The 23,658-nt window shown below is 49.9% G+C and overlaps 1 protein-coding gene and 1 long non-coding RNA gene across 5 annotated transcripts in view; one reads left to right on the top strand and one right to left on the bottom strand.

The window, feature by feature from the left end:
• The window catches only part of RUNDC3A (RUN domain containing 3A), a 9,489-nt gene extending 2,995 nt beyond the window's left edge, over nt 1-6,494 (bottom strand). For 2 of the 4 annotated variants that reach the window (XM_014537737.1, XM_014537739.1), the window contains exons 1-7: nt 6,122-6,493; nt 2,082-2,197; nt 1,586-1,734; nt 1,328-1,413; nt 490-579; nt 296-376; nt 32-203 (exon numbers count right to left, since the gene is read on the bottom strand). In XM_014537737.1, coding sequence (XP_014393223.1) covers nt 32-203; nt 296-376; nt 490-579; nt 1,328-1,413; nt 1,586-1,734; nt 2,082-2,197; nt 6,122-6,228 — 801 coding nt within the window. In that variant the 5' untranslated portion in view covers nt 6,229-6,493. Of the gene's footprint in view, nt 1-31; nt 204-295; nt 377-489; nt 580-1,327; nt 1,414-1,585; nt 1,735-2,081; nt 2,198-6,121 lie in introns of all 4 variants that reach the window. The other 2 variants (XM_014537740.1, XM_014537738.1) reach the window with 2 other exon arrangements.
• LOC106725700 overlaps nt 1-18,923 on the top strand; it is a 20,769-nt gene extending 1,846 nt beyond the window's left edge. The window contains exons 2-4 of the long non-coding RNA XR_001361624.1: nt 3,779-3,785; nt 9,208-9,213; nt 18,911-18,923. This is a non-coding gene — a long non-coding RNA (uncharacterized LOC106725700). The remainder of the gene's footprint in view (nt 1-3,778; nt 3,786-9,207; nt 9,214-18,910) is intronic.
• Nucleotides 18,924-23,658: the final 4,735 nt, after the last annotated feature.

The raw sequence follows: 23,658 nt of genomic DNA, 5'->3' as shown, positions 1-23,658 counted from the left end.
CCCTCCCCCAGCTGCCTGCCACCCGCGCCGCGCACACCTTCTGCGCGTAGACGATGCGAAACTTCTGCTCCATCTTGTGCCACTTGCTGTACCAGCTGTCCTCGTCGGTGACGAGCGGCAGGTACGGGTGCTCTGGAGAGTTGTCCTCGCTGGTGCTGCTCTCGGCGCTGTGCCGCTCCTCCTCGTCCGTCAGGTAGTCGTAGCTGGCGGGAGGGGCAGGGGGCACCCCAGGCTCCCCCGCCCCTTCCCTCCGCCCGGGATCTCCCGGACCCAGCGCAGCCATCCCGCGCCTCACCTCTGGGTGAACTTCAGGTAGGGCGTGTAGTCGATGACCACGGGGGTCTTCCCATCCAGCACTTCACCCTTCAGGCAGAAGCTGGGAACAGAACCCACGGGGATGGGGTGGGTGTGAGGGTTGGGGGTGTGTATGTTCGTGAGTGGGGACACCCCACCACAGCCACCGCGCGGGCACCGACACCTAGGCCCCACCTGAAGTCTATGGCGCTCAGCCCTATCAGCATCCCCGTGAGGACCGTGGCTTCCTCCCTCAGCATGATGGCTCCTGAGTCATAGAAACGCCTGTGGAGAGTGGTGGGGGTGGAGGGACTTAGGGTGCAGCACCCTCCCTGGAGCCCGCGTCCCTCGGGATCTCTCTGGTTGGTTTACTACAAACCTTTCTTAGAGGAAGGAGGTATCTGCTTCCTGCTCATCCCTCAGGTGTGGGTCTTGTGTCTCCCTCAGACTGGGGCCCCCTGGGAATAGCACCTGTGTCTCCCACCTATTAGAACGTGTGTCCCCTGAGAAGAGACTCTCCTCCGTCTTCTGAACTACCCGTTTCCCACCAAGTACTGAGTCACCCCGATCCTTAAAATCAGGAAACACACCATTCCCCACTGGCACATCTCGCCTGTGGTCCTGCCCCTGCCCCGGGGCCCAGTGCAGAGAATGAAGCTCCGCGAGCTGGGACGCTGCAGTCCCAACAGGCAGGGCTGCTGTAGGACACGGAACAAGGCCAACAAGTAAAACGATACATGGTTGAGACTTGTCCAGATGTGTGTCTGAAGGTAGAGATGTGTGAGTCTGGTGCTGGGAAGTGATGGGGATAATGAATTTTATCTGGAAGAGGTGGTGATGGTGCCAAAGGTGTGTATCCTAACTGCAGACTAGGCTGACCTGTGGACAGACTGGGAGAGAGGGAAACGAGGTGCATGCTGGGAGTTGTAGTGCAGCTAGGAAAGGTTGCTGCAGGAAGTTAAGGATCAAGTGTGTTTAGAAAATGGACATGCACACTGGGACCTGTGGTCTGAGCTGACTGAGAGGGTCTGACCTGGTGGTCCGGGTGTCCCGCAGGGCTGTGGTGATGTACTCCGACATGCGCTTCTCCATCAGTGCTACTCGGATCCATGCCCGGCCCTGGAAAGCATGCTCACCTTTACTGAAGGGACTCGTGTGTGCGCCATTGGGTCTGGACCTGTGGCTGTTCTCCCGTCATCCATGGCAGAGGTGAGGACCAAGGAGCAGGCAGTTCCCCGACACCCAGAGCTTGGAGAAGCTGCCCTGGTCCTGCCCATTGCAAGCCGCTCACCTTGGCTCGGGCTGTGCTGATGTTCTCCATGTTCTCGATGCTGCTCACACAGTTGTTGGGCACTTTGTTGCAGGCCAGCCGGATATAGTCCCAGAAGCCCCGCTGCCCATCTGAGCTGAACCAGCTCACTGGACCTGCTGGGGCACAGGCTGAGCCAGGGCAGGGAGGGGGCTCAGCGAGACAAGGGAGTTTAGAGAGGACCCATGTAATGGGTCACACACATGCATAAGTGTAAGCCACACACATACATAGTGCCTGCCCCAAACGTGTGTGCACACACCTGCATGTACACAAAGGGCACATCCCTATAACTGCATGTCCAGAAGACCCCTTCCCCTCTTCCTAACTCTGCACGAGTTTCTGTACATAGACCAGAATTGGGACCAGGGTCAGTGATGGGGTTCAGAAAGCCACAGAGTAGATCCGAGTGGAGTGGCTGGGAGCTAAAGGATGGGGGTGGGAGGGCTGGGCAATAAGGACAGGAACCTGGGCCCACCTTTGAAACGGTGGCTGAGGATCTGCTCTAAAATGGCTGCAAAATTCACAAACTCCTCGGATGAGTCATCGATGGGCTCTGCTGTGTACTTCTCCAGCAGCGTTTTCACAGAGAACCTGGGTGGAGGGTAGGGAGAAGGGGCAGGGGGGTGTCGGGTGAGAAGACAGGGTGATGGTGGCGGGGGGAGGGGCATCAGGCAAAGAGAGGGACAAAGGGCAGGGGAGAGGTCATGAAGAGCATGGATGTAGCGGGGTGGCAGAGGGAAGGAGGGTGGGAGACAGGTGAGAATAGAGGGACCGTAGCGGTGCTGTGACATGGGCGTGCTAGGGCAGCAGGTGGGAGACTGATTGACAAAGTGGGTGACAGGAAGGGTGACAGCCAGAGAAAGGAAGCTTTGGGAACAAGGTATGAGAGGGGGTGAAACAATAGGTAGCAAGTCCAGGCACCCAGAGCGGAGGCTGTCCCAGAGCCCCTCCTTGCCCACCCTTTGGAGTTGCATTCCCAAGTATGTGTTGGGGGTCAGTTAGGAGTTAGAAGCTGGTTTGTACCCCTGCACTGAGCTGCCTTCTGCTTTTGCTGGAATAACCTTTAGTACCTTCTGGAGTGGGGGGCTCACCTGTGCCAGGGCTGTGAGTTGGCACTGAAAACATGGGGTGTGGGTATGCATGGTGACCAGGTGGGCTCTCACACACCAAGGCCCCCCGGCCCCGCCCCGTCCCCTTTCCTTCCCAGCTTAGCCACCCACACACCAGCTGCCCAGAACCAGGAGGTGCAGAGCTGGGCTGGGGGAGGTGCAGAGTGTGGGCCTGACAGGCTGGGTGGGAGGGAGTAGTGGCTGCAGATCTGTGGAAGGGGCCTTGGGGGTCAGAGAAGGAGGGAGTCAGCCCAGCAGCGCCATCCCCCTCTGCAGTCCTGCTTAAAGCCTCAGCTCCCCCTGCCACCCCTACTCCTAACCCCTGCATCTCCACCTGCCATGCTGCAATGTGTGGGGCAGGGCTGAGGGCACGGGTCCCAACATCCCATATTGCCCTGTTGTGGGGGGCAGAGCAGATACAGGGGCTGCTGGAAACTGCCCTTCCCCCCTAAGCTTATCACGCCCTGTAATTGGCCAAGCACTGTACTTTGCAGTATCATCTCATCCATCCCTACAACAGGGAAGTAGTTCCTGGGAAGTAGTTCCTCTTATCATCAACCTCATCCCCAGTTCACATAGAACAGTGATGGCGAACCTATGACACGCATGTCAGAGGTGACACACGAACTCATTTTTTTGGTTGATTTTTCTTTGTTAAATGGCATTTAAATATATAAAATAAATATCAAAAATATAAATCTTTGTTTTACTATGGCAAATATCAACATTTTTTTGGTTGATTTTTCTTTGTTAAATGGCATTTAAATATATAAAATAAATATCAAAAATATAAATCTTTGTTTTACTATGGTTGCAAATATCAAAAAATTCCTAGATGTGACACGGCACCAGAGTTAAGTCAGGGTTTTTCAAAATGCTGACACGCCGAGCTCAAAAGGTTCGCCATCACTGACATAGAAGGTAACTGAGGGTCCAAGTGGTTGACGGATCTGTTCAGAGTCACATCACACAGCTTCTGAGGACTCAAGTAAGTATGTCTGATTCCAAAGCCCTTGCTCTCTCTGCTATATCTCGGTCCCCTGGTGGCTGTCAAGTTCCCAAGGACCTGAGTAGCCCCTGCCTGCTCTGCCCTCTGTCCTCCACTCTGTGCTCCAGCCCTCGGGCACTGGCATCCTTGGCTCTCAGGCCAATGGCACAGCTGGGTCCACGGACCTTCCTTCCTTCCCTTTGGACTTAGAGCTGGTCTGGCTTGAGCTCAGAGCCAGGTCTGTGTTGGGGTTGCACTAGGGGAAGGCAGCCTGGTGGACTCCAGTCCTGTTTCCTGGTGATACCACGTGGCTTTGGACAAGTCATTTCCTCTCGCAGAGGCCCATCGTCTCAGGTGCAAACAGGAACAGTATGACCTGCCTCATTAAATGTTGGTTCAGATCCCAGACAGGACTAGAAGAAGGTGAGTGTGTGTAATCCTGAGGTGCGGAGAGGCTGGGCCATTAATGGGAAGGTTGGGCCTGCCAGAAGGAGCCTGTGTTTAGGGTATTATCTGGGATTCATTATGCAGCCCCCCACACCCTGATGATTTCTGATCATCTGGGTCAGACCACAGTGGGGACCTGGGGCTGGTTTCAGCATCGCAGCATCTGTCCTCAGGGGTGCTGCAGAGATGGTCATCGCCCCCGGGAGCTCCATGGTGTGCTCCCTGTTAGGAGGTGCAGTGGCTGCTGCAGGTTGCCATGGAGACAGGGAGGCCAGGGCCCAGGGGAGACCTCAGCTTGCTAAAGGGACCTGTTCTGGGAGCTGGAGGCAAACCATGTGACACTGATGAGGCAGCCGAGGCCCGAGGGGTTTCTTAGCCTTTGTCATGCCCCTGATTCTCCCCAAACTCTCTCTCTCACACCAGCAGCTCTCAGCCCATTTTCAACCCACCAGAACCTCTGCTTCTGCAGCCTAGGCCAAGGGGAGTTCCCCCTCCCCCACACACTCAAGAGGCCCAGCTGTCCTGGCTGGCAAGAGAAAGAAGAGGAGCCGAGGAGGTCAGGAGGGAGGAGAGGGACAGGAAGGGTGTCATCAGGACAGGGCTGTTGTGTGCCAGGCACTGGGCTAGACTCCTACAGGGATGATGTCATTACCATTCCTTGGCATGGCTGTTACATCTATAATGGGGGTGATGAGGCACCCAAGATCCGAATGAGTAGAAGACTTCACCACAGTTGCACAGCTAATAACTGATGGAGCAAGAGCTTGAACCTAGGACCATCTGGCCCCAAAGGCAGAAATCCTGGTTTTACACCACACTGGCAGAAGTTGAGGTGTGAGGGTGAAGGCAGAGGTCTACACTTTACTCATCCCTTCTATAACACGTCAGGCATCTTTAAGAGACCTGATGTGCACGGCACTGTGCCAGGCACTAGGGATCTAGTGGTGTGAGACAGGCGTAGTGTGGCTGGGTGTGTGCCCAGGAACCTGGAAGGAGCTATAGGACACAGTAGCCAGGGCATCAGGTGGGCACTGATTCCTGTGTACAGGCAGGTGGAGCTGGCAAGGGAAACAGCTGAGATGTGCACTGGAAGCTCCCTGCCCTCAGAGGTGGCCCCGGGGGTCAGGGGAGCAGGGAGACTGCAGGTGAAGGCAGCTGGCATGGGGATCCGAGAAGGAGAGATGAGTACAGTGAGGGCTGAGGCAGAGGCTGAGCTAATGGCCATGCCTGGCTTCCGAGCAGCCCAGGGAAGGTGAGTCCCTGCAGGCTGCAGTGGGAGGTTCACTTCCTGGGCCCCAGGAAAGCAGGGGGATCTTCTCAACACTGCAACAGCCCACCCTCAGGGACCAATGGGCCTGCCCTCCCAACCTCCTCGCCTTGAACCAAGGAGACCCAGGTCTCTGCGGCCAGGCCCTCAGTCCTTCCCAGAGCAAGGGCAGCACCCTCTCCCTTCACTGGATGAGTTCAGGGTCTTCGCCCACAGGCCCTGTTGACTCTGCCACAGGTCGGAGCTGCCCAGAGAAGGAGGACACCATTTCTGCTTCAGGATTGAGCACTGGAAAACCTCCCAGAAAAGCCCGCTCCAGAGAGGCCAGGCTATTGGTGGGAATGCAGGGATGCCTGGAGGGCAGCGATCGCCTATCCAGCCGCCCTGTCCTCAGCAGGGGAGCCAACCACCACCCTCCCCCTCGCACCGTGTCACTTCCTGGTTCTCACAGGAAGCTGCAGCGCCAATTAAACACCCCCCACCCTCCAGGCCTCGGGCTGGGCAAGGCCTGGCTTGGCCTAGAATGGTAGGAACCAGGCCTCTAAACCCCCTCCCGGTCTGGGCCTCAGAGGACGGTGGACGCGCTCCTCTGAACCCTGTGCCACCTTCCTTGTCTCCGCGGCGGCCGTGCATCCTCCCGCAGGCAGCTCGCCCCGGTTTCCAGAGCCGCCCGACCCCGCTCCCCGCCCGCCAGCAGAGCCCACCTGCACACGGTAATCAGGTTCCTACGCTCCACCGCCACGTTGCGGGAAGACGCCTTCTTGGAGGACAGCCCCAGAGCCATGGTGGTCAGGACAAAGCTCGCTTCCATCCAGATGTGCAGCCCCTGCTGCCGCTGCCAGCTGCCCCTTACCCCGCCCTGCACCCCGGCCTCCCCGCCGGATCACGGCTGGGCCTTCTGCCCATCGGGGCCCCTCGACCCCTCTACGGCCATCCCCCTGCTACTGCGCGGGTGCCGGCCCCTAGGCTCCCTCCCCAGGCGGCGATTGGGAGCAAAACAAGGCCGGGGAGGGAGCTCTCCGAGGTGCTGAGCCGGGGCCCGTCACCCCCTCCTCTAGCCGTCTGCGCCCCCCCCGCCAGTGACGTCACGGCCCTTGGACTCCGCCCCCCGGCAGGCCAGGGACCAATCCGAAGAGGAAGCTGGATTTCGTGGGGGCGGGGAGAGGACCAGGACCTCCGGGAGGGCGGAGGGGGTCCCTGGAAGAGGCAGCGATTGGAAGGAGTAAGAGGGGGTATCTGGCCTGACCCCCACCCCCATATCCAGAGCCCAGGACCCCTCGTCTTACATCTCTGAGCTCCAGCTCCTCTACTCTCCAGTGTCTGACCTGTGGTCAGTGGTTCTAGCTCAGATTTCACCCTGGGTAATGGAGGTCCTCACCTGCTGTACCCTCATCCCAGCACCTCCATTCCCTTCAGTATCTTAACAAGACCTGGGCCAGGTCTGTGTGCAGAGAGCGCAGGCCCTACACCGCTGACTCAGGAGGCCAAGGAGCAGTCAGAGAGACTACGCATCCGTCCAGGCTCCACTTGGCTGCGCCAGCCCGCGGAGTCCACTGCTCCCGGGGCGGGGGATGGGAATTCACCATCAGCCGCAGGAGCCCAGAGCCCAGAACCGCTCAGGGCTGCGTGGAGAGCAGACTGACAGCTGGGGGCCTGGGGTTTGTGGGGATTCCCAGCAATCCAGCTGGTGCCCACAGTAGTCTCGAGGCAACTGGAGGGGTGCAGCCACGGCACTGCTTCCCCTCGCAGCCCTACCCCCTCGCACCACCCTAGGGGCATCTGGCTTTCGGTTAACCTCTTGGCTGCCAACATTGTTGCATGGTGCCACCAACCCTCTCTGCAGCGCTGAGAAGGTCCCCGAAAAGCTGGTTGCCTCTTTTTCAGGAAGGTGGGGGAGATGGAGGCACAGTCTGGCTTCCCGCTGCCCTTTACCTCCCAGTTGTTCTCTTATATCCCTCCTCCCACCTGCGTCATTCCCCACTCAACCTGTTCTTTTTCACCCACTGAATCTCCAGCTTCCACAGAAAGCCTTTCTGTGTTGGTTAAAGGGGTTCACCCAACTTCCCCATCTGGCCTCAGGAATGTCCATCCCAGGGTTCAGCTCATATGTGTGCACCAGCTCTACCTAATTACTGGATTTGTTCTACTCTGCTAGTCGATGATCAACAGCTCCACATTGATTGAGATGTGCACCCATATCTGAGTATGACCAGCAAGCAGGCGTCCTCTGCCAGCGCCAACAGGAGGAGGAGATGCGAAGTTCCCCACGCTGCTCTGGCTCCCTTGGGGCTGGGGAGCAGGTCCTGACCGCTGGCTCAGATCTGAGTTCACTCAGCCTCAGTTCTTGGCTTCTGGGACCTTAGACTTGGTCTTTTCTGTCCCTCTTTTGCCTTTTCCCTCTGGCCTCATCTCTAGAAGCTCTTCCCAGCATCCTCCTGCCTTCAGGCTCATAGCCGCTGGCAATAATGATGTTCTTTTGTTTTTCAATTCAAGATATATATTATGCACAAAAGAGCATACAAAACACTAATGTGCAGTTTAAAGAATATTGACAGCCCGACCCGTTGTGGCTCAGCGGAGAGCGTAGGTCTATGAACCAGGAGGTCATGGTTCGAATCACTGCCAGGGCACATGCCCAGGTTGTGGGCTCCATCCCCAGTGTGGGGTGTGCAGGAGGCAGCCAATCAATGATCCTCTCTCCTCATTGATCTTGCTCTCTGAAATCAATAAAAATATTAATAAAATAAAGTGGAGATGCAGTCTCTCCAGTAACAGTAGTCAGTCATCTCTGGGTGATGTTAATACCTCTCCTGCTAGTAGTTCAGCCACATTTCCTCTAGAGGATTCTGTAAACATAAAGACTAAATTATAAAGTTTACTACCAACAAAAATCCTTACATAAAATAATAAGGGAAAGAAAGGATGGGGAAATTAATATATAGAGTATATGGTACAAAACAAGCAAGAAAGAAAATACACATAGCTTCTGCAATAATTATTTCTGAAACTTGTCAGAAGTTGATATTTATAACTTTCCTCTTCCATTACTCATTTTATTTTCACTTTGCCCTAAAAGGGCACTTCAGTTTGTTTTTTAACCAGGCCAGGTGACCAAACCTTCATTCTTTTTTCTTTTTTTTAGAGAGAGAGAGTAGAAAGGAAGGAGGGAGGGAGGGAGAGAGAAACATCGATGTGAGAGAGACACATCAATTGGTTGCCTCCTGCATGCACCCTAACCAGGGTTGGGGATTCAACCTGCCACCCAGACATGTGCCCTTGATCAGGAACCGAACCCACGACCCTTTAGTGCGTGGGCCAATGCTCCAACCACTGACCCACACCAGCCAGGGCCAAACCTTCATTTTTGAAGACTCTAAATCCTCAGAATTGAATTGCTACCATTTTTCTTTAACTTTTACTATAGGACATGGAAGCAGGAAGAGGCACATTGGGGAATTCCACGGGTCCCAGACATAGTGCTCCCTAACTTCATTGTGTAGCACCCAGTTTGTCCTTGGTATTTGAGATCAGCCACCCCAGATAGTAACCTCCTTCCTTGTTGATAGTAGCAGAAGCTGATATGGAACTTGGCTTCCTAGAGTCAGTGGGTATGACAGGAGCTCAGAATGAGGCCAGGTTACAGTACTTAGTCTTCAGAGTCAAGGCGGACATAATTACTGTAATGGGCACAAGGACCAAATGGCAAGCTGGGATGCAGTGCGATGGCCAATAGACCATGGTCTTTCTAGGTAGGTGGACAGCCAATGATGGCATTTCATGACTTACATAGCTAAAAGTGAGCAAGAAGGAGTTAGCAGGAGGCTGATGTCACCCACTGCAAAGGAAAATCATGATCCCTCCCCAATTTCCAGACTCAAAGCATTTTTGGCTGCAGAGCCCATTGATCGAAGGGGAGGCCAGTTTCCTTCAGGAAAAATCTTGCAATGCCACAGAAGCTTATATCATAACTAGAGGCCCGATGCACGAAACTCGTGCAAGGGGCTCGGCCCTCACAGCCGCAGCTTTGTCCGGAAGGTCATCCAGACGGTTGTTCTGCTGTTCGGTCTAATTAGCATATTAGCTCCTACTTATATAGGATAATTATCTCACTCTTCCCCCAAAGGTACTCACAGCCATTTATCTGAGCAACTGTACCCTGAGGAAAAGGGAATACCCAGAGCTTTCAAGACTTTGGATACAGGGTCTGAGCTGACTCTGATACTAGGGGACCAAAATGCCATTAAGAACACATATGAGAGCCCTGGACAGGTAGCTCAATTGATCAGTGTCATCCCAATGCTCCACGGTAGCAGGTTTGATCCTCAGGCAGGAGACCTACAAGAATCAACCAATGAATGCATAAGTATGTGGAACAACAAGTCGACATTTCTATCTATCTCTCAAATTAATTTTTAAAAAAATGTTAAAAAGAACCGACGCTCTATCCGCTGAGCCAAACCGGTCAGGGCTCAAATTAATTTTTTAAAAATGTTAAAAAGAACACATATTAGAATAGGACATACACAGGCCAGGCGATAAAAGGAGACCTGGCCAGGTTCATCCCACGGTGGGTGTAATAGGTCCACTTATTCACCTGGTGATTATTTCCCTGGTCCCTGAATCCATAACGGGGAATAGAGTATAGTACTTAACAGCTAGCAGAACTCTCACATTGGTTTCCTAAAATAAGAGCCGTTAGAGTAGGGAGTGAGAAGTGGAGACGGCTCCCTACCCTTGCCTAGATAGTACATCAGAAGGAATACCCCATGCCAGGTAGAATGATAGTGATTATAGACCACAAAGGATGCAGGAGTGGTGGTCCCTGTGATGTCTCCATTTAACTCATCAATCTGGCCCTTGACAACAACCAGATAATGGTGGACATGACAAAGCAGTAGCCCCAGGTGGCCCCAGTTTAACTGCTGTGCCAGATGATGCGACAGTTTTCCTAAAACAGATCCGCGTACCCCTGACATTTAGGATGTGGCTATTCATTTGGTGAAGAAAAAAGAATCTTACAAAAGTACACTTCCACTTCCTCTCTCTGACTTTGAATACTGTTGTTACGTATACATTGCATTTTAGTTGGCATTTCCATGTTTGTTAATGAAATTGAGTATTCTTTTCACACGCTTATTAGTCATTTGGGTTTTCTCTACTATGAAGTTCCTATTCAAAGCATTTTGCTCATTTTCTCTTGGACTGTTTTTTAGCTGCTTTGTGCCTTTTGTTACTTATATGTCCTACAAATAGCTCCGCACATTCTGTGACTTGCCATTTGGTTCTCTTTATTGTATCTTTTCATGAACAAAAATTCTTAATTTTAATATAATGAAATGTATCCATTTTTAATAATAGATGTTTCATGAACAAAAATTCTTAATTTTAATATAATGAAATATCATTTTTAATAATAGATGTTTTTTGTCTCCTATTTAGTAAGAAATCTTTTCTAACTTGAGGTTAAGGTGTATTTTTTTATGTTACCATACAAGAGTTTTATACTGTTATTTTACTTTAAAGCCTATAATTCACTTGAACTAAATTTTGTGTATGGCATAGGATGGGTGTCCAAGTTCATTTTGATCCAACACCATTTGTTTGTTTTTTTAAAGGCCTCTTCCCACCGCTTTGAAGTGCCATCTCTCTCACATCAAGTATCCATACAAGTGTGGGTCTGTTTCTCAGCTCTATATTTTGCTCCAGTGTCTCTTGGTTTTAATGTCTAAATCATTAAAACTTTATAATGTCTTGGTGACCGGTAAGGCAAGTCCTCCCATCTTATCTTCTTCACGAGTGGCTTGTTTTCTTCTTGGCCCCCTGCATTTCTATAATAATGTTAAAATTAACTTTACAAATGCAATAAAACCCAATTAAACTTAGTAGGATTTATATTGCAATTATGATTGCATTGAATTTAGAGCTCAGTTTGGATGGAATTGACATCTTTGTAATCCAGAGTCTTCCTGTCAGTACAGTACATATATCTCTCTTTTAATTTACCTTGTGTTTCAAATTTATCAAAATTATATCAGTTTCTCCAAAGAAGTCTTATTCATATTTTGTTAGATGCATCCTAGGTTATTGATATGTTTTGTGCTATTTTAAAAGGTACCTTGTTAAAAATTTATTTTGTAACTGTTGCTGATATAGATAAGCAATTGATTGCTTCTTGTGTTAAAATTTATATAACATAAAATTTGCCATCTTAACCATTTTTAAGTGTACAATTCAGTGGCATTCATTACATTCACAATGCTGCACAGCCATCACCACTGTCCATTTCCAAAACATTTTCATCACCCTTCATTATACTGTTATGAATATTTGTGTACAAGTATCTGTTTAAATCTATGTTTTCAATTCTCTTGAGTTGCTGTGTCACATGGTAATTCTTTGCTTAACATTTTAAGGAACGTAAAACTGTTTCTACAGTGGCTGAACCATTTTGCATTCTCATCAGTAATGTACGGGTGTTCGAGTTTCTCCACAGCCTCTTGGACACTTGCTATTTTGTGTGTGTGTTTTTTTATGATAGCCATGCTAATACATGCAAAGGGGTTTCTCTTTGTGGTTTTGATGTGCATTTTCCTAATGACTAATGATGAGCATTTTCATGTATTTATTGGCCATTTGTATATCTTCTTTGGAGAAATGTCTATTCAAGTCCTTTGACCATTTTTCAATTGAATTGTTTGTCTTTGTGCAATTAACCTTTAAGTTGATTTTGCGAATGTATCCAACACTTCTATAAATTGAAATAATTTATCTATAGCTTCTTTTGGATTTTCTTGCTACACAATTAGTTCATTTGTTTCCTCCTCACCAAATCAAGCATCCTTGTCCTGCTTCTGATCTCAGAAGGAAAAAACTTCAATATTAAGTATGATGTTTGCTAGAGGTTTTATATAGATATCCTTTATCAGGTTATAGAAGTTCTCTTCTATTCTTAGTTTGCTCAAAGTGTACATTATTAACAATGGTAAATTTTATCAAATGCTTTTTCTGTTTTTGAGATCAATATATGGTTTTTATTTTTTACTCATGTTCACGTGGATGATTACATGAATCGATTTTTCTAATGTTATCAAACTTCATTTCTGAATAACTCAATTGGGTCATGATGTATTACCTTTTTTATATGTTACTGGTTTCAGTTTGCTAATGTTTTGTTTATTTAGGATTTTAAAATTTATGTTCATGAGTGAGATGGATCTGTTATTTTCTGTTCTTGTACTACCCATGCCAGGTTTTGGTATAAGATTATGTTGTTGGGAGAGGAAGAGGGACATATATAATACTTTTAACAATAAAGATTAACAAAATATTATGTTGTTAAACACGTTAAGGAGTATCCTCCCTTTTTCTATATCTTGGAATAATTTTTGAATGTTTGGAATATGTGATTAAATTTAATGATGAAGCTATATGGTCATGGAACTTACTTTGTAGGAATATCTTTGACTACTGATTCAATTTCTTTTATTGCAGATGATTCAGGTATTCTATTTATTTATTTCTGTCTTTATTTTGACTATCTCTTTGTTCCTTCATTTTGAAACTTCAACATAATAAAGTACAATTCACACACAATAAATGCATCCATGTTCATTGTACAGGTCAAGGAATTTTGACAAATGTATCCACACACAATCAAGGTAGGGAATGTTTCCATCACCAACAGAGTCCTTTGTGCCTCTTCCCAGTCAATCCCTAGCCCCACCTCGGACTCCAGGCAACCATATATCTACTTTCTGTCACTGTAGACCAGTCTTTTTAAGAATTTCATCTAAATGGAATCATATAGGCTGTACTATGATGCCTGTCTTCTTTCATTGTAAAGGTTGCCAAAACACATGATTGGGTTGTGGGTTCAAGTCCCTATAGGGGGCATGCAGGAGGCAGCCAATCCATGTTGCACTCTCACATAGATGCTTCTCTCTCTCTCTTTCTCTCAACTAATCAATTTTTAAAATTTCCCATAAACATTTTCACTCAATGTTTTTGTGGACATATACTTAATTTTCCCTTGGGTAAATATCTAAGAATGAATGAATGAATCATAGTATAAGTATATGCTTAACTTTTTAAGAAACTGCCTGTTCTCCAAAGTGCTTGTACCATTTGTTCAATGTACAAATGTGTCAGATTTCCAGTGCTCCATCTCCTTTCCAACACTTGGTATGTTCAGTCTTTTTGCATTTTAGCCATTTAATGGGTATGTGATGATATCTCACTGTGAACTAATAATGTTGACCTTTTTCCTGAGCTTGTTAACCACTTGTATATTTTCTTCTGTGAAGTGGTGTTCAAGGCTTTTGGAAAATTTTTTATTGAGTTGTTTGTCTTTTTCATCATTGAGTTGCAGGAGTTCTTTATATATTCTAGATACAAGTCTTTTATTAAATACTAGACGCCCGTTGCACGAAGAGATTCGTGCAATAGGCCTTCCCTTCCCCTGGCTGCCGGCACCGGTTTTCCTCTGGCACCCAGGACCCAGGCCTTCGCTGCTCCCGCCGGAGCCTTCAGTCTTCGCTCTGCCACTTTGAGCATATGTATGCAAATTAACCTTCATCTTTGTTGTGTTAATTTGCATACTCTCCTGATTGGCTGGTGAGCATAGCGGAGGGACGGTCAATTTACATGTTTGTCTATTATTAGGTAAGATAACAAAATAAGACATTTTTGGATTATGTGCATTGCAAACTTTTTCTCCCAAACTGTGACTTGCCATAAGGATCAAGGTACTGGATTTTTTTGTTTTCCAAAATGCTGGACTTTGTTCTAACAGGCAATTAGTCAACTTATTCATAATAAACAATTCATTTGAGGTTTATTTTTCTTAGGTGTCAGGAAAGATCTAAATTTGCCTTTATTCTAAGGCTAAAATAGCCCTACTACTAACTTATTACTTTCTGAGGTCTCTACTGAGTGCCCTGGGTATTTTTTGGTGTTGTTAATCCTCACCTGAGGACAATTTTCCACTGATATTTAGAGAAAGTGGGAGGGAGAAGGGAGGGGAGAGAGAAAGAGAGTGAGAGGAAAGAGAGAGAAACATCAATGTGACACATCGATTGGTTGCCTCCCACATGTGCCCCAACCAGGGTCAGGGGTCAAATCTACAACCCAGGCATGTGCCCCTGGCCAGGAATCGAAACCAAAACCCTTTGGTGTGCAGGCAACGCTCTAACCACTGAGCAACTCAAGCCAGGGCAAGCCATAGGTATTTTCAACAAAGATTGTCCACTCTGGGTGGTCAAAGCTTGGCTGTATACTAGCCTTCTGTAAGCTCTTGGAATTGTTTAGTTTACAGAACACCACTGACTCAGATGTGTGGAGCTTCACCTTCTCATGCATGGCTTAGTATTAAACAAGTCTCAAGGACACTCTGATACATATTTCTGGAGCTCTTTTTCTACTTGGTATTCCACTTCGCTTTGGCCATTGGGAACTGCATGTGATGTATTTCCTCATCTTCTTACGTTTACCTTTTAGTATGCACACATTCAGCAAACATTTATCGAGCACCTACTATGTGCCAAGTCCTGTGCAAATCATACAAGAACTACATGCATATGCATATTTATAGACTACTAGGTTAGTATATAAGTGGAGGGAATGAAGAGAAAGAATGAAACTCAAAATTAGAGTTTATGGGATTGGAACATTAGCATTTGAATATAAGCAAGGAGTGACAGGTTCTGATTTGGGGTTTTAAAAATTTGTTGGTTACAGGGAAGTGAATGTATGGCTCCTTGGTGACTGGACAGATAAGGTGGAAGGTTTTCAGTCACTCCCAGGTTTATGGCTTGAGCAATGGGTGGGCCAGGGTGTCATTGGCTGAGATAAGAGCACCTTGGAAGAGGGCCAAGTTACAAGAGTCTGCAGAGTGGAGAGAGAAGATAGCTCAGAAAAGACAAACTTAGGGGAGCACCAACATGGCCAGAAGCGATAGGAGAAAGATGAGCCAGCCAAGAAGATAGAAAAGAAACCATTAGAGAGTTAGGAGGGGAACTGAGAGCAGACATTTCCAAGAAGGGAGAGGCTGCCTGTGTGAAATCCAACAGAGAAATCCAGCTGAGGAGCTGGGGAGTGTCCAATAGATTTGGCAACGAATACGCTATTAGTGGAAGGGGAGGTGGGGGGGAAGGCGGGCTGCCTTGAGTAGAGGAGGGAATGGGAGGGAGAAAGAGGAGAGAGTCCTATTCATTGAGGAGTTGAGCTGTGGGGAGAGCAGAGCGATTGCCATAAGGTTTAGGGAAGACTGGTTATTTTAATGGGATAGGCTTGTGCTCATCAGAGCAGTAGGGAAGGAGCGAGAAGAGGGAGAGAGTTTTGGGAGGACTGAAGGAGGAAGACCGGAAGTGGTGTATGGTGTTGGTGGGGGCAGGGTGCTCAGAGAGGTAGGAGTCACACCGAACAGCCTGAGCCCCTGGAGGACGGGTGGTGTCACTACAAACAAGTTTACAGGAGGTGGGGGAGGAGAGGTGATTTATTAAAATTTTCAGTCCAAGGGCCTTCCCTGTTAGAGAAAAATCCTCTCCTACCTGAAGTTGGTTTCATGTTCAGTTTATTAAGCTTCTGAATCTATTGAATAAGTGCTATTACTTTAAACAATCAACATCTCTCTGATATTCACCAAGTGTGGACGAAAGGGGCCACATGCTGACCTGACAAGCTCAGGGGAGGCCTGCATGGCGGTCTTGCAGACTCAGAGACCTAAAGTCACCACAAAAGATGGTCTGAAATGAAACTTTAAGGAAAAGCAGTTATGGTGGGCAGTTACGTCCTAGGCCAGTATCTACACTGACAAGGTCAACCTTTACCTTAACTGAGCCTATCTGTCTTTTTGCATCTATAATAACATACTCTTGAAATGTCTGGGTAACTTGTAACTTCCCTTTTTCTGCAGCCCCTGAGGCACAACCAAATGTGCTGGGCGCCAGGACAGATACCACAGATTCCTTCATTATCGTGTTAATTGTTCCTGCACTCACCTAAGTATGTGTCCATCCTTTTACTTTTTATCCAATCCCAGGGGTTCCCCTCCCCCCTCCTTTGCTTTATCCCTCCTCCTTAATCTATCATCAATGAATTTCATATAACCCACCTACGTCCCTCCTTTGATTGCAAGGTCTAAATACAAATGTTTTTTATTGATTTTCAGAGAGAAAAAAGGAGAGGGAGAGACAGAAACATCAATAATGATCCCACAACCCGGACTGGGAGTCGAACCTCGACCTCCTGGTTCCTAGGTCGACACTCAACCACTGAGCCACGCCAGCCGGGCAGAAGCTACTATTATTCTCACCTGGTTTCCATTTTACCTCCGAGGAGACTGAAGCCCAGAGAGGTGAAGGGCCTGGCCCAAGGCCACACTCGGTCCCCTGGGCCACGAAGACTCTACCACAGATAAGCACTGTAATGAAAATGGCTGATTCTGCCCTAACCGGTTTGGCTCTGTGGATAGAGTGTCGGCCCGCAGACTCAAGGGTCCCAGGTTCGATTCTGGCCAAGGGCATGTACCTTGGTTGTGGGCACATCCTCAGTAGGGAGTGTGCAGGAGGCAGCTGATCAATGTTTCTCTCTCATCCATGTTTCTAACTCTCTATCCTTCTCCCTCCTCTCTGTAAAAAAATCAATAAAATATATTTTAAAAAAAAAGAAAATGGCTGATTCTTCTGAACACTTTAAACACCTCAAGCAATTGGCAAAACATACACAAGTAAAATTATTTCCGAATGTATTTTGTCTGGTTATTAGGCAAGCGGGGGCTTCTTTGCAATGAGGAGAGAGAACTTAAAGCCACCATGTAGAAGTATCTCTCCTGTCTCTGCTATTTTTTAAAAAAATATATATTTTTTTATTGATTTCAGAGAGGAAGGGAGAGAGAGAGAGAGAGAGAGAGAGAGAGAGAGAGAGAGAGAAACATCAATGATGAGAGAGAATCCTTGATTGGCTGCCTCCTGCACGCCCCACACTGGGGACTGAGCCCGCAACCTGGGCATGTGCCCTTGACTGGAATCGAACCTGGGACCCTTCAGTCCAGAGGCCGATGCTCTATCCACTGAGCCAAACTGGCAGGGCAAGGATGTCTACTTCTCATTCGGAGGCCTGCCCGTGGCCAGAAGCATCTGTGACCCTGGGCATCCTGCTGTGTCTCCTGCTGCTTTTCACGGCTGTCTAATCGCAGGTTTGCCCAATTGTCCTTCTCTTCCTGATGCTCAGACAGGAGCCCTGCCCTGACATCTCCGAAAGGCTTTTTGCTACCCCAGGACACAGAAGCCGCTACCATCCTGGGAGTCTTAACTCCTGTGAATGGAGTTGTTTCTACTTGGAAATAAGTGCACTTATTTCCCCAAAGTGCCACATGTGATCCAGCTGGAGAGTCCCGGGTGTGAGGACGCGCTCACGGTGAGGGCACGCAAGGTTTGGGGATTTGCTGCGTCGATGAGGCAGAAGGATGGGGGGGCCTATATGTGACAGGTCCCGGCAATCCCTCTTGGCATCCGCCCTCCAGGCCTTTCCGTCCAAGATGGAGGAGGGATGGCGGGACCCACCACGCTGCCGGCTCCAACCTTCACGCACCCACCTGCTACAGCGCTTCGAGTGCTTCTCTTCACCTTTTTGCTGAGTCACGGGAGGGAATCCCCGCTCACTCTGGGGTTTATTGGCCAAAATGACTGTGACTTGGTGCATGAGGCCCCCGGGGGTCGTGGGCTGCCTTTCTCTGCACAGTCCCAGAGCCCCAGTGTTTGCTCTCCCAGACTGGGAGCCTGCAGGCCCCTCCGCCTGGGTTTCCGGCTTCTGTGTCCCCAACCACCGAGCACAGCGCCGGCGGACACATTAGTCGGTGCAAAATAAATGCTGTGGACGCGCTTGAATGGATACAGGAGCTAACTCCCCCATCTTCTCAGAGTTGAGCCTTAGGAAACCCCATTTCCTCCCCTTACCCAAAAGATATCAGACCCAGTATTTTTTTTCTGCAAAGTGAGATGGGTTAATGTTGTCTCCTCCCACACCTCCCAGCTGACAGCACTGGAACCTGAGATAGGGGCCTGGGCCCTGCAGAAACCACTCCCTACTCCCCACCCCACCCCACCCAGGGCCCCTTCGGCACCACTGGCCAGGCACCAATTGAAATGAACCAGTCCTGGGGCCGAGCTGAGGCTCCGGGTCCTGATTGGCCGCACCAGGTCTATTCGAAAGGAAACAAGGCGTGGTCCGAGAACCTGGACTGGGGACTCCCTTCCCTCCCCCAGGCTCTTGGAGGGACAGCTGAGTTACTGAGCTGAGTCAGCTGGAGTCTGGTTGGCCTCCCCCTCAGGGAGCAGAGGCACAAGGGAGGGATAGAGGTCTCCTCAGACCTCAGCTTTCCTGCTGGGATTGGGTGTGAGCAGCTCAAGGTCCCCAATTGGGATAGTCCACAGAGGAGGGGAAGCTCAGGGGTTTGGGCCCCAGAGGCCTTGCTCCTTCCCTTCCCCATCAGCCAGGCCTTTGGGCCTCTACCCGCACCTGATGGGAGCATCAGAACCTCAGGGTCCAGCATATGGAGGACCCCCCTCAAGAGACCGCGTGCTGATTGGGGTTTTCTGCTAACTGTGGCAATGGCTACTATTTACCAAACTTTACTATGTGCCTGGAGCTGGGCTAAGGGCTTCCTGCACAATATCTCATTCCACGGGCAGCACCTCTTGGAGGACGGATGTTATGGATGAAGAATCTAAGACTTTAAAGACATCAGGGAACTTACTCAAGGTCACACAGCCAGTACGAGGCCAGACCCAATTGGTTTGATTCCAAAGCCATTAGCTTAACCACAACTCTCCTTCACACACACACACACGCACACACACACTCACAGTGCACAGTGGGGAGCACACCCATAGGCCCAGGCCTCAGACAGACCCTGCCATCAGCTGTCAGGCAGAGGCCCCAAACATCTGGCTCAGCAGATAGGAGGGACGGAGCTGTTCCCGTCCCTCAAGTCAGGCCTGGCCCTTTCCTGGGGGACCATCTGTACCCTCCGTCAGGAGGGATGGAGGGACGGGGCCCTCGTGGGCTGTGAGGGGAGGCCCAGACTAACAGGGAGACCCACCTTCCCTGAGAGGAGTCAGAGAGAAATCTCCAGGGATGCAGGAGAGAGGCAAGCCCGGGGCAAGACAGAGGGAGGAGGGAAGCAGATCCTCCCATCCTCCCGTCCCTGGGGCACACCAGCAGCTGTCTGGCCACAGGGACACATCAGGCTCCCATGCCCTTGACCCCTCCCCTCCTCCTTCTCCCCCTTTAATCACCGCCCAGGCCCAGCCCAGGGAGCTGGTGCTCCAGTCCATTGTAGTTAACTCTCCAGCAACACAGGTTTGAGCTACATGGACCCACTTACACACAGATTTTTTTCCAATAAATACATATTGGGCCGTCCAGCCATCTGTATCCTTGGGCTTTGCATCTGCTGATTCAACTCACTGGGGAAAACTGTATTTTGGATCCCCAGCTGGGAATCTGTGAATGCTGAGGGCCTACGGAATGCATTGTTCTGTGTTATTTTATATAAGGGACTTGAGCATCCACGGATTTTGGTATCTGAGAGGGGCCTGGAACTAATCCCTGTTGATACTGAGGGACAACCATAGTTACGTTTGAGGAGCCAAAAGTCACACAAGGATTTCTGACTGTGTGGGGCTCAGAGCCCCTAAGCCCCGCATTTCCCATGGGTCCACTGTCTTACTGTGATGGTGTGATGTGGAGCCACAGTTGCAGTGGTGCATATTTCATCAGCACTTAGTGGCTTTAAATGAAGTGCACAGGAGAGGGTGGCTGGGGGAGACCCCTCCTTAAGCTGGGGTTCCCCTCACACAGGGCCTGTTGCCAGAGGTCCAGAGGGCACCCTTCTAGACACAACCTACACCCCCACCATGGCTCCTGGCATCATGGCCCTCCGAGCCCAGAGGAACTGCCTGGGGCTCCCCCCCTCAGCCCTCAGCCAGAGCAATCGCTCCAGGGTTCAAAGGGTCAGGCATGGAAGGGAGGGAAGGGACACACAGCCAGCTTCCAGGGGTGGCTGACAGCTTGGCGAATCCAAGGTCAGCCCCTGCTATGCCTAGTTCTAGCTCCTACTTGGTGCAGGCTCACCCTGAAAGCAGAGGGTGCTGGGGTCAGAGATGGGGCCTCAGGAAGGGAGGAATATGTGGTGGAGGAGGACCTGGAGAGGAGAGGGGAGGAGGGGGAGGGGACAGAAGAGGAGAGGAGGGGAAGGGAGAAAGGAAGGGAGGGAAGAGGAGAGGAGAGCCTCACTCTTCCTCCTCCAGATGAGAAGACCCTGCCACATTAGCTGATATTCTTTCCATTGATGTTTAGACAGAGTGGAAGGGGGAGAGGGGGAGGAGAGGAGAGGGGAGGAGAGGAGAGCTGGGTGGCTGGGCTAGAGAAGGGACTGGGCTCGATTTCAAACATTTAACCAGGTGAAGGGAGAGCAGGGACACTAGGACCAGTAGGTCAGGGCCTGGGATCAAGTTCACAGCCAGGAGGCCAGGACGAGGGGTTGGCAGAAACTAGGTCAGCAGGAGGAATTTGGACTTTACCTAGAGGCAGCCAGGAGCAGCTGGGGGTGGGGTGGGGAGTGCAGAATCAGTGGGCTCCTGGCTCGGGAGCATGGTCCCCTCCGTGCCCTACCGACTGTGGGACAGGGGACTCTCACCGCAGGTCCGCACACAGAGGCCCCGGTGAGGGTCCTCGTCCTGCAGTCCCACCCACCAGGGTTCACCTCTCCACCCCCGAAGGGTCTCTCCCTCCCCACGGGGCCTTTCAGGTGAAGAGCTCTCTCGTGCTGACCTGTGTCCAGCGCACCTGGGTCCAGGTGGGCAGACGGGAGCAGCAGCGGGCAGTGAGTGGTGCGGAACACGGGGCTGTCCCAGCCTGTCCATCCCAGGCCCCGGGCCTTGGGCGGGCCAGCGGGCTGTGGCTCTCCGGTCTGCTGCAGCCCAGCCCAGAGTCCCACGTGGGCCTGGCTCCCTCAGACCAATTTGACCTCCAACTGTCACTGACCCGGGAAGAGCCATTTCCTGGAAAGTTTTCCCTCCCTGCCCCCATCCTAAGCTTTGTACCCTGGCTGCTAGCACGGGAATCCTGTCCCAGCTCCCCTGCTTATGCGTGGCGTGACCTCTGGGAGGTCACATCATGTATTGTGTCCCCCTTTCTTCCAGTTTTGTGAGGATTAACCAAGAGCAGCCTGTAAGCAAAGACAGTTTACCTTATTGCGGGTGGTCTTCGTGCCCTGCTGATTAAGCCTTTTTGTACGGATGAGGAAGCAGAGGGCCAGAGGTGGCTAGTTAATGGGGAAGAGATGAGGCCTAGATTTCAGCCTCCTGCCCTGGGCTGGGGCTCCTTCCAAGACTAAACGCTTCCTCACTTGGAAACCTTGCTCTCTCTGGACTTGTGAGCTGCTCTCTCCACCTGTGGCTGTATTTTATCCCCGGAGACAGCAGCTAGACAGTGGGGTTAGTGATGGATGAGATAGTACCAAAAAGGGTGGACTGACGGAGGCAGGGCTGGGTTGAAAACTGAAAGGGACCTCAGGGGTTAGCACTGCAGGCTACAGGGATAATACAGTCGAATGCTCTACACCAGAGGATTCCACCTGTGTTTCAAAACACCTCCTCCTTGAAGCCTTCCCTGACTGCTTCATTCTCTTATGGGAGAACTCCTGGGGCCTGAGAAGCTGCAGCTTAGCCGTGGCTAGCTGAGTGTTCCCTGACCATTTCTTCATCATCTAGTCATTACTAGAGAGTTTTCCCATGTATTAGCTCATTTAATCCTTCTAACAGCTTTGAGTTTACGACCACGGATCTAAGGTTCAGGGAAGTTTATCTGTCTTGCTCACAGAGCATTGGCTGAAACTCAAGGTCAGGCTACCTGGTTCCAAATCACACACAGTCTGTCCACTAGGGCGCTTCTCCAGAGGTTGGGTGGGGCTGCCTCTGGGCACTTAAATTCAAACTCCAAGTTTCCTGGCAGCGAAGGTAAAAAGGAAAACCTGATGAGGTAGGTAGTCCTCTCTCGTCTGAAACAAAGAACCTATCCGTTCACCCGAAGCTCCAGACTTCATCCTAGTGCTTAATTCCAGGAGGAATTTATTTCATGGATTCTATGTAACATCTTTACCTAATGGTTTGCAGAAAGGTTACGGAAACTTGTCCAAAACAACCCTTTCTTACGTTGATCCCATTAGAAGCTAAAGGCAAACTAACTGCCGGAAGCCGGTCCATCCTTGCTGCTTGACACAGTCGCTGCAGGAAAGAAACATCTGCACAGCATATGTTTCAAGGGACCTGGCATATATAGCATATTGTTCTTAATATGTTTGCTCTCCTTAAGCACCATGTGTTTTAACCAAGGTCACCTCTCCGAGAAAGGTTGTTTCCCCAGGTAGGGATTTTTCCCTGAGGTTAGGGAGGGGATACAACCCCTTAATTAAGTGCCAGGCAGGTAGTTAAGCTACATAATCTTTACTCCCTGGAATGGAGATAAGAAACGCCCTAACCTTTGTAATAGAAATTGACAGGATTAAAATCGGCTGGTATAAATATAGATGTAACAAGACAATAAACATCAGTTCCTAATCAGATCCTAACCAGAACTTCGGTGGAGATCCCGACCAGAACTTGGCTGGAGATCCTGGCTAGAGGTCCTGACTAGGCTGCTGATCAACTGAAGGCTGTCTCCGTGTCATTCCTTCTTCGCCGACTCCGTCCACACCTTTGGGGACCCCTGGACCTGCTGGGGTTGGACCCCAGCAACTAACATAAGTGAAAACCTGAGGTGAATTTCCCAGGGAAACGGCAGTAATAAACTCCGGTGATAGTTTCCTGGCTTCTAACTTGATCTATGGAGGAGCAGAGAGACCAGAAGAGCCAGCATGTGAGGTGAAAAGAGTTGAAAGAGCGTTGGTGCCACAAAGAGTAAGGATTGAATATTGGCCCTACTGCCCACTGTGCGACCTTAGGGGAGTTACTTAACCTCTCTGAGCCGCATTTTCCCAACCTGCAAAATGGGAATGAGAATGCATCCCTCAAGTAATTCTTATGGGGGATCATTCAATCATTCATTTAGTCAAAATGAAAAGCCTACCTTGTGCCAGGTGCTGTGGAAGGCGCTGGAGACACAGTGATGGACAAGGCTAGCAAAGAGCTTGCCCTTGCGGAGTTTACATTTAGTGGAGAAAGATCATAATAAATAAATAAAC

The sequence above is a fragment of the Myotis brandtii genome, unplaced genomic scaffold (assembly GCF_000412655.1).
Source record: "Myotis brandtii unplaced genomic scaffold, ASM41265v1 scaffold1814, whole genome shotgun sequence".
Lineage (NCBI taxonomy): Eukaryota > Metazoa > Chordata > Mammalia > Chiroptera > Vespertilionidae > Myotis > Myotis brandtii.
Note: the sequence above shows the minus strand (reverse complement) of the source record. Positions and strands in the feature narration are given on the sequence as shown.